The 15,311-nt window shown below is 51.5% G+C and overlaps 2 protein-coding genes across 2 annotated transcripts; one reads left to right on the top strand and one right to left on the bottom strand.

The window, feature by feature from the left end:
• Positions 1–3,140: 3,140 nt before the first annotated feature.
• Positions 3,141–5,765, bottom strand: MetRS-m (Methionyl-tRNA synthetase, mitochondrial). Its single transcript, XM_003745464.2, has 9 exons — positions 5,618–5,765; positions 5,387–5,508; positions 5,067–5,225; positions 4,793–4,988; positions 4,550–4,716; positions 4,314–4,480; positions 4,070–4,221; positions 3,689–3,879; positions 3,141–3,571 (listed from the first exon to the last, which is right to left on the bottom strand). The coding sequence occupies exons 1-9, from the start codon at positions 5,661–5,663 to the stop codon at positions 3,251–3,253; spliced, it is 1,521 nt and encodes a 506-aa protein (XP_003745512.1). The 5' UTR covers positions 5,664–5,765; the 3' UTR covers positions 3,141–3,250.
• Positions 5,766–8,723: 2,958 nt separating this feature from the next.
• On the top strand, positions 8,724–14,996 carry LOC100905833 (monocarboxylate transporter 12). The gene is made up of 14 exons (XM_029112098.1): positions 8,724–9,089; positions 10,056–10,260; positions 10,381–10,502; positions 10,632–10,834; positions 10,920–11,082; positions 11,253–11,531; positions 11,641–11,822; positions 12,350–12,728; positions 13,099–13,303; positions 13,492–13,613; positions 13,750–13,952; positions 14,037–14,199; positions 14,395–14,673; positions 14,860–14,996. Exons 1-14 carry the CDS (start codon positions 8,807–8,809, stop codon positions 14,994–14,996), a joined length of 2,925 nt encoding a protein of 974 aa, XP_028967931.1. The 5' UTR covers positions 8,724–8,806.
• The last annotated feature ends 315 nt before the right edge of the window (positions 14,997–15,311 follow it).

Here is a 15,311-nt window from a genome sequence, read left to right as displayed (position 1 = left end):
TACAATGCGCGAGTCTCACTCTCGGAAAGCTTTCCCGCGGTCCTTTCCAACCTGACTCCACTCTCCATGAAACGAACCAACCGACCAAAAATCGTACCAACCGACGACGTACCAACTTACCGACGAGCGAGCGCTACGTACAAAAGCACATATGTATATCCTCCCATTTATTTAGACCCCGGCATGCGATGCGAGACCCGTGTTGAAGGGACTCCCACCCACTGAGCTCCTCTCATGGAGGAGCGGGAGAAAATGCCTCGACGGGAACAGGTGTGATTACGGATGAATCTTAGAATGCAACAATCGGTATGCGCCCCGATTCGGATTCGGTCGCCGTTTCGGGTCCCGTGTAAACGCCAATGCGTTACTCAGCACCGTGGCGGAAAAAAAAGAGGAAATATTCAGCGCGCGTTCGTAATCACCTCACGATTGCATCACTGATCGTTCCGAAGCTTCTCCGAGGATCGGAGTAGAGTTTTCCGGGAGAAAAACTTCGAACGGCCTTTTGCGGAACGGCATGGGTTCGATTCGAGCGCACGTCCGACGTCCGACCATTCATTTATCCGATCAGTCGATCCTCGATTGGAAATTCTAAGCGACAACGAGACTTTGAGATCGGTTTGCTGAAGAGAAAACGGGACCCGGATTGGAGCACCGACGGTCTCGAAGATTTCGCGTCCGCGCACCTCTCAGGACACTTCGTTCCGCAAAGTTCAGGAATGTCATCCCCGCTTGATTTGTCGCTTCCCCCTTGATGAGTTCCCGCGTTGCTTTGACTCATTGGCGGATCGATTTCCAGCGATGGGGGAGGCGCAATGTGCGAGATTCCTACTATGAAGCCCCCTTCTTCGATGAAAAGATCGAAGGTGATCGAACAGGTAATCGCGCCGTTAGCGTTGCTCTTCTTTTCGACCTCTTAGATTCAGAAATTGCTCATCGGGAAGAGATTCAGAATCTCTTCCCGATTTGAAAACTTATGACTCTGAGAGCCCGTTAGCCGAGTCAGACCAACCAGCTCTGGAGGGCGAGTTGAGCGAACAGTGCTGAGAGCTTCCGTTCGAAACGCTCCTCCGATCGAGAGGTCCCCATTCGAGGTCAATTCTCCCGAAGCTCCGTGTTAAAATCATAGAGAAGACGTCCACCGAGTAACGGTTTCAGATAATTTACCCTGACGATGATCTCCTAACAAGTGATTCCCACGACAAGTAACCGAGTACGTACCTGTTATTAACAACGTCCTCGAGCAAGCCTCACGGAATCATCTTGAGTTCCACCTTCCGAATCAGGCTCTCGAGTGGAAGCCGACTCCCTCCAGACACCACCTCCGTCACCCTTTGTTGAACAAACGGAACGGCTTTCCGTAACTGTCACACACAGACTGACTGAGAGCAGCAACTGACCGCTTGACTGACAGCTCTGTCTCCTCCTCCTCCTGCTGCTGCTCTGGCCACTGCTCCTCCCCCTCCCTCCTCCTCCTCCTCCTCCTGAGTCCAGTACCGCTTAATTAGAGCGCGCCAGGCTGCCACTTCTGGAATGGGTGAATCGGCAACGCGGCGCCATGTGACATGTTCTATATTCGTACAAGCTCCATAAGTTTCTACGAGCCGCATCCACGCCCTGTGTTCCACAGCGATATGTACGGCGCCGCCAACACCAGCAGCTAGTGTATCGGGCTAAAAACTCGGAAGCGGCTACACTAGCCTTCTCTCCGAACATTAGCCAGACAGCCCGCCCGCGGCGGCCATCTGGGATCTTTCGTAACGAAATCCGAAAAAAAAATGCCGCTTCGGAAGACGTACGCTCGCATAGACATATGTTCGATTCGATGCAGAACGTCGACTTTGAGGAGGATCCGACTCCGGATCAACAAGGGCGTGAGCTCAGACCATTAATGAATATGCTTCACATGATCAGAGACATGGCGGGGCTGATGATGATGATCTCTCATCGAAGTACGTCCACGTGCAGGGCGGGCCTCGAGCGCGGTCCTCGATGTATGGACGGACGGAATCGGCAGGAATGTCCAGTACGTCGGACACCGGTTCGTGTGATTGTTTTCCCCGAGCGATAGGTCAAAGGCCGCTGCGATTGACGGAATGTCTGGTCCTGAGAGCCAACCAAGAAATGAGCACGTTCATGGGGAAGCGCGAGTCCTCATGAGGAAATCGTGCTCTGCCGGAGAAAATTCCAAGCTCCGTCGAACGGCGGGTTGGAGCCACTTCAATTCACAGCCCAGATTAAAGATAAGCGATGGCTGGGACACCAAGAAAGAGAACAGCGGGTCCTTCGGGGCCACTGAAGCCCAGGATCTCAAATGCGAGAGTTTCGTTTCCTGCTTGGGCTGCATTCGTGACGATTTCGATCTGAAGGTCGATCGAGGAGGAGTATTAAAGATGGCTTCCACAATTTCCCGGAGCAGGGTGCTCACGGAGGGCATTCCGGACGGAAAGACCGTGGTCCCAGACTATCCTCCTTTTCGATTCTTCGGACCTGATGCGAATCATAACGGAAGCCGAGGCTCGAAAATGCGAGCCCAGATCCGGGGTTTTCTGGCGGATTGATTCCATGGCAAGGGACTACCCTAACTGTAGTTTTTCTTAGACTTTGGATCAGAAGGTGGGCGGTGAACACTACGCTGACGTGAAGATCCGTAGCTAGGAGTGATTAAGTTTTCCGCCGTGGGGAATAGCTGAGAAGAATGCTCTCAAGAGCTGAGGGGCTTCAGAATACATCGGAAAAGCTGAGGGGCTCCAGAATACATCGGAAGACCTGATAGATGTTCTTCATCATCAGCATGAGATTCACTTTACTATACGCCGAAGGTCCCACACCGAACGAAATTCACCGAGCAGTCAGTCCGTCGAAGCGAAGCTCGATACATCAGACGATCAGACGATGAACTTATTATTTATGTGTCAATCTACATCGGAATCGACACCGGGTCAAACTTTTCAACATGAGGTTTGAGGTTCGAAACTCACACTGGATGAAGCGCCCCGTGGGACCCATGACACATGTCCGTCCGTTGAGCTATGACTGAATCTACTGGAGTACATCTACTATTCGGTGGCGCGCCGTCAAGTCAGGTGACGGCGCACAGCTCTAAACTCGGAGCTTCCCAGAGGAATCTGGCGTTTTTCTTTCCAGATATTTCGGCCTCGTTCAAGACGCCATTCTGATTTATTGGAAATTCCCTTGATTTGTCTCGCTGCGCGCAATGATCTGACCGTACGCTTTACTCTCCTAACTATTATGTTTCTAATTTCCCAAAAACTAAGCCTCCTGATTTCCCCAGGGGTATGTCTTCATTCCGATGTGTCTCCGCATCCTTCCAAAGACGCGACTCGACTCTCAGTTCCGTTAGCACCCGATCACTTATCACAGGAACTATGGGTTGGAGCAGTATGCTGCTGGTCCGGAGCACTTCAAACACTGTGTGCAGAACAAGTGCCCGCTCCTCCCCCAACATCCAGGGTTTCGTCAGGTCGATGTACTGGTTCGTGTCCCTCAGCGTCGCGTGGATGAGATCGACTCCGAGGTAAAAGTCACCTGCCTCGAAGTGCGGGCCCACCTGAAGCGTTCGGAGAACGAGTGGAGAATCAGAAGACGACATAACGTATGTAGATGGAGCTCTCAAAGCATTGTAATTGAAGTAGGAGGCTTCCTTCTTGGGGTCGCCAAACCTCACCTTTGCCGGGAGAGCCATCGATTGTTCCAGAAGACGCCGAGATATCGTACTGAACTCAGATTCCTCTCTCGGCATGCCTGGAATCATGTGGTTGGTGTTGATGTTCTTTCCTGTACAGCGGCTCAGGAGGTTACCGTAGCAACCAGCCAGCTCTGAATTCAATATCCGAGTCATCTTCAAGGCGTTGAAATCTGCAATTAAGCTTTCCTTGAACTAAGCCTTGTGGATCGGCGGGGAAGCTTCAATTAGGTACTCGCCCACGAAATGATTCGGAGTATTATTAATTATTATCTTGCAGGAATCGGGAGGGCATATGTTGATTTCCCGGTAGATTATTATCAGGATTTACCGCAAACCCCGATATTCAGCCCCTGAACTCACTGGTATCGCTGTGAGGCACCGCATGTCGAAGCAAGAAATACCTCAGACCATCTGCCGTGACCTTATCTGCCAAACCGATAGGATCCACCACGTTGCCTGATGACTTTGACATCTTCCTTCCGTCGACCGTCCAATGGGAATGACAGAAGAGTCTGGAAGAAATCGTCGAGGAGAGAAGGGAGAAGTATTGCCTTTGCTATAAACCTGCAGGGGAAAACCGCTCCACGGGCGAATCTGAACTCACCTCCGAGGAGGTTCTAAGCCTGCTGCCAGCAGGAAGGCTGGCCAATAGACACCGTGAAATTTCAAGATATCTTTCCCGATGACCTGAACCGATGGAGGCCAATGCTCCACGTTCGGGTAGCCAGATGCTGTGAGATAGTTAACGAGGGCGTCCAACCACACGTAGATCTATGATGAAAGAGTAGAAATCAGAACTTCTCGCATGTTGAGCTTTGAATCAGGTTTTGGCAGACTTACGCTTTGACTGTCATCACCCGGAACGGGAATCGCCCATCGCACTCTCTGACTGCATCGCGAGACAGAGAGATCTCCGAGATCTTCCTCGACGAGAGAACGGAGGATCTTATGGAATTTTGCCGGATATACTAGGTCTGGAACGTTGTCCAGCCAGTGGAGGAGATCGCCTGGAGGCGAAGAGGAAGCCTGTAGCGCCGTTCCTCAGCACTCAAATAAGGTGCGGTGTGTTCAGCCGAAAATTACCTTTGAATCTCGACAGAGCGAAGAGATAGTTTTCCTCTTCAACCCATTCAACGGGTTTCCCCGTCTCGACGTCGACGGTCAACTTCTGTTGGTCAACTTCGACTTCCTGAACGTCCGCCACGAAAGCCTCGTCGATAGTAGAATACCATCCCTTGTAGCTCCCCTTGTAGATATGACCTCGCTCTTCGAGAGTTGCCTGGATGTGGAGTTGACCTTTCGTTATAACACCCCCAGTGATGCATGTCTAGAGACGGCTTGAATTGTTCCAGCCTACCCAGAACTTTTGGACGGTGCTTTTGTGCCGGTCCTCCGACGTCCTAATGAAGCCAGTGTTCGAGCAATTTACTAATTTACAGAGATCCCGGAATCTATGCGATACGTCGTCACAGAAAGACTGTTCCTTCTTCTTCGCGAGTGCAGCCGCTTTTTGAACCTGTGGAGGGAGCAGAGGAGTGGGAGCCACCGGAGAATCAATATTGGCGGGGGATAGATAGCTGACCGACCACATTCATGGGCTCCGCCGACGGTTCTTCGATTTCCTTCTCAAAAATGCTTTTGACTCGGATGACCGAGCAATACATCCGATGGAACAACCTTAAGACCGTGCTCGTCTGTGCCCGTCACAAACAGAGTGTCGGAGTCTGGCGTTTTCAGTCGATGAAATCTGTGTAGTGCGTCAGCCAGAACGATTGTATGACAATGGCCGATGTGTGGAGCTTCAAAGAAAAAATCGATTGAGATAGGTCGTTCGCAAGCCTGTGTTCCCCGAGGAGGGTCCTCTCCGATCGCTAGGGTTTCTCAACCTGATCGCGGCAACTTTCGCACCTGCATTAACGTAGAATATTGGCGTAGTCACGAAGAATCGAGACATGCTCCAAGAGGGATATGGTTAAAACGAATCGATGCTTTGAAAGATTCTCTAGGAATCGATCCGCGCACCGGTGTTTCTCCATAGACACACTCGGATCAACTACTCTGTTTTGTTTACAAACACCGCCGTCTGCTGGGTTCCATGTTGGTGGTGGCGAATGGCGCGAAAGCTTTTGTCGCTCAGAAGGAGAAATCGTCGACTCGCCTCGATCGAGGATATAACGATATTACTCGCACGAGTTTGCATGAAGATCATAGCATTCATTATCGTCCCTGAATGGAGTAGAGAACTTCGCTGCTGATTCCCGGACCAGGTGCTGTCCCAATTCAAAGGCTGACTCAGTCAGCAGAAGAAATGAGGTGCCGGCCATGAGCAGATACAAAATCATAAGCTAGCTATTAGATCTTCGAGAGCCCAAAAAGGTCAAGGTACCCGAGAGCACCATGGGATCATAGCGGTCGTCATACAGTCGGAAAAAAGGCAATGATTCTGAGGTTGTTCGTATGGAATTGAGGCTTTCGTGGGAAATGCTGATGTCGACTTTAGTTTTCTCCCTCCTACTCCACTCGAGCTTAGAATCGTCAATAGAGAAAAGTTCATCTAGCGGGAACGCTTCAGAGGAGGGCAGACATCTGTGTTGACGTTTAAATTACTGGCATTCTTATTGACTAAGGCGGGAGCCTCTCGAGGAGCCGGCTTCTGGCGTTCCTATGTGTCAGATCTCTACTGACATTCGAATTCCTTCGCCCCCGATTCTTAGCAGAGGGGAATCCCTGGATCACCCCATAGGAACGCACCGTCCATCCCGCATCCAGAAGTTCCCCAAACATCTACAGTCGCCGCTTATCAGCGACTTCCTCTCGCTAGATCTGAAGTAAACGCATTTCGAACCTCTGGGACAGGTGGTCTGGTCACAAACTTCGTCAAAATCTGTAAATGAATCTCGTGAAGTGATCCGATCAATGCGTCCATTCGCGAACTCAGGGTGTTGGAACTCGCGACTCGCGACACTATCATTAATCATTATGTTATCGTTCACATATATGTTTTATCAATTATTATATCATACACTGAATGGAAATGGATTTCATCCCTTTCCCACCTTGCATGTCCAAGTATGTCAATACCATGGGCATGCTCGCCAGAATGGCGAATAGGAGCACTGCGAGAAGAGAGCACGAGGCTTCGATGAAGGCTTCCCCAATCGATATTCGCTGACTCTCAACGAGTTGTCGTCGAAGTTCTGGGTCGATCTTCTCTGCAATTTCAAAGAGAACGCCGATGGACAAAGGCAAGGGGGCTCACTGAAGTTTTTTGGCATCATCAATCTTACATCCTCGATTCCGTGGAATTCCTCAGGATTGTGTGCTGGATCAGAAAGTAGTGCATGTCCTCCTTACTTGCGCCATTTCCCCTCTCACGTATTCAGGCTCACATAATATCGATCAATTATTGCGCTCCGTCTGACCGGATGGATAACCACTGACCTGACTCGCGCATGCTTTGACGCATTTTGGTCGGGATTTCCTTGCAACGTCGACACCCCTCCGAGTGATTGCTCTAATTGGGGGATCGGCGAGTCGGCTCACGACCTCACGACGCCTCAGACCCCCATGCGGGCAGAGGCTCGATACTCGCGGTAGGCTACGTTCCCCGCTCGAGTTTCTGCCCTCAACTCGCACAGGTTTTATCAGCAAGTGAACTTTACCGTTCCATCGCGGTGGAGAAATTCGCTGACAGCTCTCCGAACTCCGAACCTCTGCTTAAGGATTGTCTGCTATTTGTTTTCACACGAGCATACGGAGGATGACATGTGTCATTCCGCTGGAGCTAGAATATTCGTTGACCGCTGTCGAGTCGTGTGAATGCGAAGGATCGAGGGAATTGGTCTTGCAAGATTATCAAATGGAGACAAGCAGCCTTTATTCGCATCGAGCTGAACGGGTCCCAAGCGTCGCGAGCCTTCTGTTCTCTCACGCGAGCGAGCTCGCCCTACTGTTCTCGAGTCATTACAGTATTTCTCTAGAGATAACCGCTGCCATGGAATTCGATAACGTCCACGAATAGATCTCAGGACCGAGCAGCATTCACCCAGTTATGTCGCATTCCATGAATCCTGGTTCTGACGTCGAGACCACCGATATTTCCGCGATGCGGGGAACGATGTTGTCGATCCGAGACACTCCCTCAATCTCCAGAAGATCGGGTACTTATCCTTCACCGTCCTTCCCCGGATACTAGTGGATCCGATGAGATCGAGGCGAATCACGTTTATGCCGACCTTCGAGATCCTCATATTTTACAATGGCGATCTGAATAGGTGCATCCCCGCTTTTACTGCCGAGCGGTCGCGCCGTGATGCCCGAAGTTTACAGCGACTATTAATGGTCACTAGATGCGAGATGTCTGTCGCGAGCCCCAAAAGAGGATCGATATCTCATATCATCGTCCACACGATCAGCTGTGCGAAGATTAAGGTCTGATTGAGCACTACCGTCTAGATCTCGGGAGGTGGCCGGGAAGCCTCACGCAGATCAGGAACATCGGCCGTGGATCGAGGATATCGTCCGCGGATCGAGGATATCGGCCATGGATCGAGGACATCGGCCACGGATCGAGGACATCGGCCACGGATCGAGGACATATCGGTTGCGGACCAGGTATGGGCAACAGATCAGCGCGAAAAAATCTGCCGTCACGACGGAGAGACTTCGGGCGTCCGATATTCTCGACAATTCGTCGGGTGAGTCCCGGGAGACGAGGCATTCAGCATGTTCCTGAGTTCGAGCCGAGCCGAGAAGAGCCGATTGACCTTGATCATCTCAATCCCGATCTCGTTTTGAAACATTATGTCATAATTGTAAACAGTTGACACCCCTAATAAATACGAGGAGCTGTACCGCGCAGCTCACCGATATATTACGATACAGTTGCCAGTTTAGTGCCCTTTTCTTCTTCGTCTCGGCAATTCGCCTCGAGATTCGCTTGCGAGTTCAAGGCGAGGGAAGCGACAGGTCTTTCGCACGCGCTATTTGAGAGCAACCCGTTAGCGGGGAATCATTCTCGAAGCTGGTAAAGCTCAGGAACTCTCGAAGCATTCGTTCGGCCGAGACTTCCAAGTCGGTCAGTTGGAGCATCAAAAAATGTGTTTCAACTCGTCCTCAATCGTGGAGGTGGATTCCGACTTGGAAGGGAAGAAGAAGGCTCTCGAACATCCAAAGAGCTCGCCCGTTAGGAATCATTCGGGTCCCGACGGACCTGAGAGCATCCGGATGGCAGTCGTACTCGGCTTCATGGCATTCTTGGCATCCGCCGGCTTCCGATCAGCAGGATTCCTCTACATTGGAATCATGGACACATATGGAGTGACTCGACAAGAAGCCTCATGGCCCCTGAGTCTCATCGGTGCATTGACGAATCTTTCCGGTGAGTGAAGGCGCCTTTCCTCCAAATGGCGTTTAAGTCAATTCTCTGATGCGAAGGTTCGTATCCTGCGGTCGGGCATTGGTAATTCGTCACCCTGTGAAGATCTCCCCGAAGGTCTTGCCCGATAGGCGACGATCGGTTCGCGCTGACAAATGCCTGTCCCGAGGCGAGACGTTCGATTGAGGGAAGAAAATCGCGAGCACCTCATTCAATTGAAGCGTCCCATTGCACAAAAACGATCCAGTGACGAGCGGTTGGTGACTAGCCGTGGATCTTGGACTCCGCCCGATTTGAGATGAGGCTTCCTATCTAATGGACTTCGGAGCTCACCCGACTCCAACAAACGGTGCGACATCGGGGCAGCTCGAACCGGTCGACAGCACGATATCCGTCATCGAGACACCTCCTGACACCTTGCATATCTGATATGTCGCTACCCGCGTTTAGGAGCCGGCTAACGGCTCACTGTCATCTCGCGACTTGAAGCTTTATGAGCGAGGAGTCCGTGACGACCATCGGGGGTTTCCCTGATTCCCTGGTTGCTTTTGGCAACAACTGGAGAAACGCACCCTCAAGTCGCGATTAGCGGCTCGTTTCACGTCTCTGTCAATTCAGGGGCACGTGGCACAGTTTGGACAAGGTTCGGCAAACGATCTCTCGATCCGTAACATGATCTCCCGCCGCCGATGTCAACGCGATGCGGAAGGGAACGCGGGAGGGCTCAGTCGAGATTAGCGTCGCGCCGTACTAAGCGGGAAGAATTGCAGATTGATCTCATCCTTATTATTTGAGGAATTCCTGAAGGTCGTGCTGGATGACCCACGAGAATTGAGCTACCGGCGCTCCATCTGCCGAGGTTCCCTCTACGGAGGAGACGGCTCATCACGCTCTCGTAGAATTCTTCGGATTCGACTGAAACCGACAGTGAGCTGATTTCTTCACCGCAGGTGTTTTTTCTTTTCCCAGGAGTCATCGCCGGACCGCTCGCTCAGAGATTCTCGACCCGACCCGTGGTAATTATGGGAGCTATATGCGCATCGTTAGGTATGATCCTCTCGTGCTCTGCGGCGACGGTACCGCAACTGACGCTCTCATTGGGTGTGCTCTATGGATTTGGCAACGGGGTCCTTTTCATAGTCATCAACTCGACCTTGACGCAGTACTTCGACAAGTGAGTTCATCAAAATAGTTTCTGCAGACTTTTGTTCACAACGCTCAAAGAGATTTCAGTTGAAATTATCATAGGCCGCTTCCCTTGGGCCGCCTTCAGTTGAGAATATTCCTTTCGCAGATATCGGGCCGTGGCTTTCGGAATTGTTTACGCGGGCAGTACCATGGCATCGTTCGTGTTCCCGTCGCTCCTCCTCGTGCTGAATTCACTCTATCCTTTCAAGAGCGTGCTGCTCATTTTTGGTGAGTTTCCCGGGGGTGGAGGATCACCGACTTCGCTTTGAACGCTGCATGATTGTTCTTCATCGGGCGAATAAGCCCGAACCATCGGCGACGAGAAGGAAAATCTGATCGGAGAAATTTTTGCCTCAGGTGGAATAATTTTGAATCTCTTCGCATTGTCGCTCTACGTCAAGGAGCCATCGTGGATGAGGGAGCCGGGGTCGAAGACCAGCTCGCACAAGAAAAACTCTTTGAAGGCATCGTTCACCATCTTCAGGGAACCCATATTCTATGTGTGTCTTCTCTCGAACATTCTGTTCCAGTACGGCTTCGATGCGTTCATGACAACACTGGTGAGTCCGCTGCGGAGGTCGACGCTCGAATTTCCTTCTCTGGACTTCGACATCGTGTTTCTCATTGGTGTTTGCTTCTCCGAAGGTCGACTTTGCGGTGGATCGTGGGGCGACCCTCCAACAAGCCGTTAATCTGCTCCCGTGGTTCTCGGTGGCTGATTTCATGTCGAGGAGCGTTTTCCCCTTTGCCGCAGACAAGGGCTACATTCAGAGACCAACGCTCATCATGCTCTGCTATTTCTTCACTGGTAGGTCTCGAAATTCAGTCTAGGGAGCCATCAGGAATCGGGAGGTTTCATGTCTTCCGGAGCCGGAGACGCCTAATGGAAGCTCCTTCTGATTCGAAGAACGGCCTCGCTCCTTTTTGCTTTGTCGAGCATGAATTGCTTCGTTCAATCAGTCTGATTCGGTTTCCCAGGTATATTTACCATGTGCATGCCCCTGTCTACGAATTATGTCGAACTGGTTGTTTTCGTCCTGCTGATGGGATCGTTCTGTGGCTGCGCGAACGTTGTCTTCTGCTGCGTTTTCGGGGATTGCCTGGGAGTCAGTCGAATGCCCCTAGCGTTCGGAGTACTCGGCACCGTTAATGGCGGCTTCTACTTCACCAAACCCTTCTTCTTCGGACATTTCCGAGATGTGGTTCGATCCTACGACGGAATGTTCTGGATCACCGGAGCGTTGTCGATACTAGTGGGTCAGTACTCATGGAAAATTCCCTCGGAGCGATGTGCGCTGCAGAAGTCTGGGAAATATCGGACTCTAAAGACACTCGATTATAATGATTCCTTTCTTAATCTTCCCAGGTCTCATGTGGTTGATGGTGATCATCAAGTGGCGGTTGGCAAAGAACGATGCGAAACAAGTTCTGGAGGAATCAAAAACGGCTAGCATCATCGTCATGAGAGGGTGTTCGAACCCTTCGTTCTCTGTAGAACAAACGACGGACGATGCAAAACCCGAGAAAGTCGTCCCGGACGAACGTCTGGTTTAAGAACCTACATTGCCTATGTTCTACAAGGGCCGATGTCGTAAATTAATTTCTCCATGTACATAATCATCTGTACCATTCCATCCTCGAGGGGAGTACCCGCCCCTCGTCTGTACACATAAATAAGAAATGACTCGTTAGCGGTATCCGTTGTCATTTGTGTCGAGCGAGTGATCCAGTCGCGCTCGGTGAGACATGGTTCCATGCCTCCGCGGTCGTAAACCACTGAAGCCCCATACTGGGGATTTCCTTCCGGAACTCGCATGGAGCTCCCGGGGGAATCACATGGCGACCTCGGGGCAACCCTCGAACTCAGGGAATGATCTGGGACTTTCTCATGACTCCGCAGCTTTGCACGCTTTCGTTGCGCGTCCCTGGGTGGCTCAATGATGGCGACGGTTCTCTTGGACTGATTGCGGATCGTTGCGGTTCTCGAGACGTCGGCGCCGTTTTAATGAGCGACGATACAAGTCAGCGCCCTTTCTTAGTCTTGGATGAGGATGTCCATGGTTCGCGTTTTTTAGAGAAGGTTAGCGAGGCTGGTCCCTTCGCACTCGCTGACCAAATATTTTAGGCTCGACTCCAGTCCGCCAGATAAGCTGAACATGAGTGTCTCGCCGATGGAGACAGTTGAAGAAAAGTGCCCTGATTCACCGCGAGAATCTTGTGCGGGGAGACTCTATGCCAGAACGATGATGGATTCCGGAAAACGACTCAAGCCTGGCCCTGATGGCGCTGAAAGCATCCGAATGGCCGTAGTACTTGGCCCAATGATTTTCTTGGCTGCCGCGGGTTTCCGATCCGCGGGCTATCTGTATGTTGGAATCATGGAAACTTACGGGGTCTCCCGACAAGAGGCTTCGTGGCCTCTCAGTCTCGTTGGTGTCTCGGGGAACCTCGCAGGTGAGTGCCTCCTGCCCGCTCTTGCGGAGCGTATACTCGACCCATGAAAATATGCGAGATTCATCTCCGGCCCGCGTTTTTCCCGACTTTTCCGATCAGTCAGAGACTGGGGGTTCATGGGGGAGGGAGCGGAGGATATTCAGGATGGAACTCTCTCTGTCCCGCGTTACCTAACGGGAATTCAGATTTCCGTGATCCGGATCTATCTCTATCCCGAGGACTCGAGACCACGATTCATGTCTGACCCCGGGACTAGCTCAGCACGATTATGGCGTAATAATCCGTCCGGTCCTGATTCAGTTTTCCTTACGGATAATTTCGAAAAGGATTCCAGAACATCTATTGCCTGTAAGTAATTTGCTCCACTCAGGTATCATCGCTGGACCCCTCGTACAGAAGTTTCCGGCTCAGCCGGTGGTGTTTTTCGGCGCGGCCTTCACGTCATTCGGAGTGGTTCTCTCATCTACGGCATCCACCATTCCCGAACTCTCCCTTTTCTTTGGGGCTTTCTATGGATTTGGTTTCGGAGTCCTCATCACATCAATCAACGTAATCCTGACGCAGTATTTCGATAGGTGTGTCCATCCGGAATATCGGACGGGCATGCGAATTCCTTGTGGAGCGAAATTTCTTCCTAGGATGTGAACATCCGCGATTCTCAAGTTCTTTGCGGAGCGAGATTTTTGATTAGGATATAAGCATCCGCGATCCTGAATATGCTCGGGAATCTAATCGATAATGATCAGTCTGATCGCTCCCGCAGATATCGAGCCATGGCGTTCGGTCTCGTCTACTCGGGCGGCACAACAGCATCGTTCGTCTTCCCTCATCTTCTGCTGGCCCTCAAGTCCTGTTATGCTTTCAAGGGTTCACTCCTCCTTCTAGGTGAGCTGATCTCAATCATTGTTATCGACCAGTCGATATTGATGTCCCCCTTGACTGTGGGGGCATGCTTGCTCTTATTCTCTCGAGGAGCTCGCACGATGGGCTCTCGCGTTCCGGTGTTCGCTTGTCCCCGCAGGTGGGATCCTGCTCAACTTATTCGCTCTGACCCTGCTCATCAAGGAGCCGTCATGGACGAAATTGTCGACGTCGACAGTGAACATACACAGCAAGGCTACTCTGACCGAGTCCTTCACCATCTTCAGAGAACCCATCTTTTACGTTTTCCTTGTATCGAACGTTCTCTTCCAATATGGTTTCGACACCTTCATGACGACGCTGGTGAGGCTTTCCAGAATTTTCATTGGAGCTCTTCCACATATCCGCCAGAAATGAAGCACTGTAAGCGGGATCCCTGTTTTCGAGGTGGACTTCGCTATGGACAAGGGAGCAGCACTGCAAGAGGCCGTGAACCTCCTTCCATGGTTCTCCGCGGGCGACTTGGTTGGCAGAGCCATATTACCCCTCGCGGCTGACAGGGGATACATTCAGAGACCGAAACTGATCACCCTCTGTTTTTCTTTCACGGGTAAGACCGCACGAGGCTGCGTCCGATGGCTCAACGCCATAAAGGTGTTTCTAGAATGCTTCCGGTCCCTCGCGCACGCTCCTCGGTCTGCATGTTGCTCTCGGGGATTTCTGATGGTGATCACGATCACGGAAACGGATTTCGGGACACGCATTCAACCATGTTCGCAAATTAATGCATATACTATTCTCCCAGGAATCTTCACCATGTGCATGCCGTTCGCCAGGAATTATTTCGAGCTCGTAGGATTCGTTCTGCTCATGGGATCGTTTTGTGGGTGCGCGAACGTTGTCTTCGCCTGCGTTTTCGGCGATACTCTCGGAGTGAGTCGGATGCCTCTGGCGTTCGGCGTACTCAGCGCCGTGGAGGGATGCTTCTTTCTCACAAAACCCTTCTTCATCGGTGTGTTCCGAGATACTGTCCAGTCATACGATGGCATGTTCTATGCTACGGGAGCCATGTGCTTCCTCTGTGGTAAGAAAAATCATTTCACCTTCGACGAGAGTTCCATATGTCGACCCGTCGACCCGATAATTTCCCTTCGCGACAACCATAAGAGCGGCGAGACAGGGTAGCAGGCTTAAGGCTATCGAAGATCCCGTCGGCCCGATGCATCATACTAATGAAGATCTCTGAATGCCCCGATAAATCCGACTGCAGGTGTAATGTGGTTGATAGTACTGATTCTGAAAGCTCGATCAGACAAGGAGTCGGGTCAAGCCGTCACCGAAGAGTCGAGAGTTCCGAGCGCTGCCTCGGAACAATTCTCAAACAGTCAGAACATCGGTGGAGAGTAGGAGCAAATCGCTCAGGCCAAACCATCGCACCCTCGGCGAATCCACCAAACTCTCCGGGAGGAAATCTCCCATCTGTTGATCCCTCAATTCGATCCTGAATCGCCGCAACGCCTGGACGCGGGAAGCTGCCTCGGGCCATGGCATTGGATAAGGTCGAGAGGCCCTCGGGCACGGCAGCCATGCAATCATCAAGCCATGAAAGCCGTTGTTCCATCCGCATTGCGCCGTGTGAACTTGAAACTTTGATTTCCATCGTACCACTGGTACGTAGGGATCCTAATCCACGGGAATACTGCGCTGATCCCCTAATCTCCG

This window comes from Galendromus occidentalis, unplaced genomic scaffold (genome assembly GCF_000255335.2).
Source record: "Galendromus occidentalis unplaced genomic scaffold, Mocc_1.1 scf7180000077484, whole genome shotgun sequence".
Taxonomy (NCBI): domain Eukaryota; kingdom Metazoa; phylum Arthropoda; class Arachnida; order Mesostigmata; family Phytoseiidae; genus Galendromus; species Galendromus occidentalis.
Note: the sequence above shows the minus strand (reverse complement) of the source record. Positions and strands in the feature narration are given on the sequence as shown.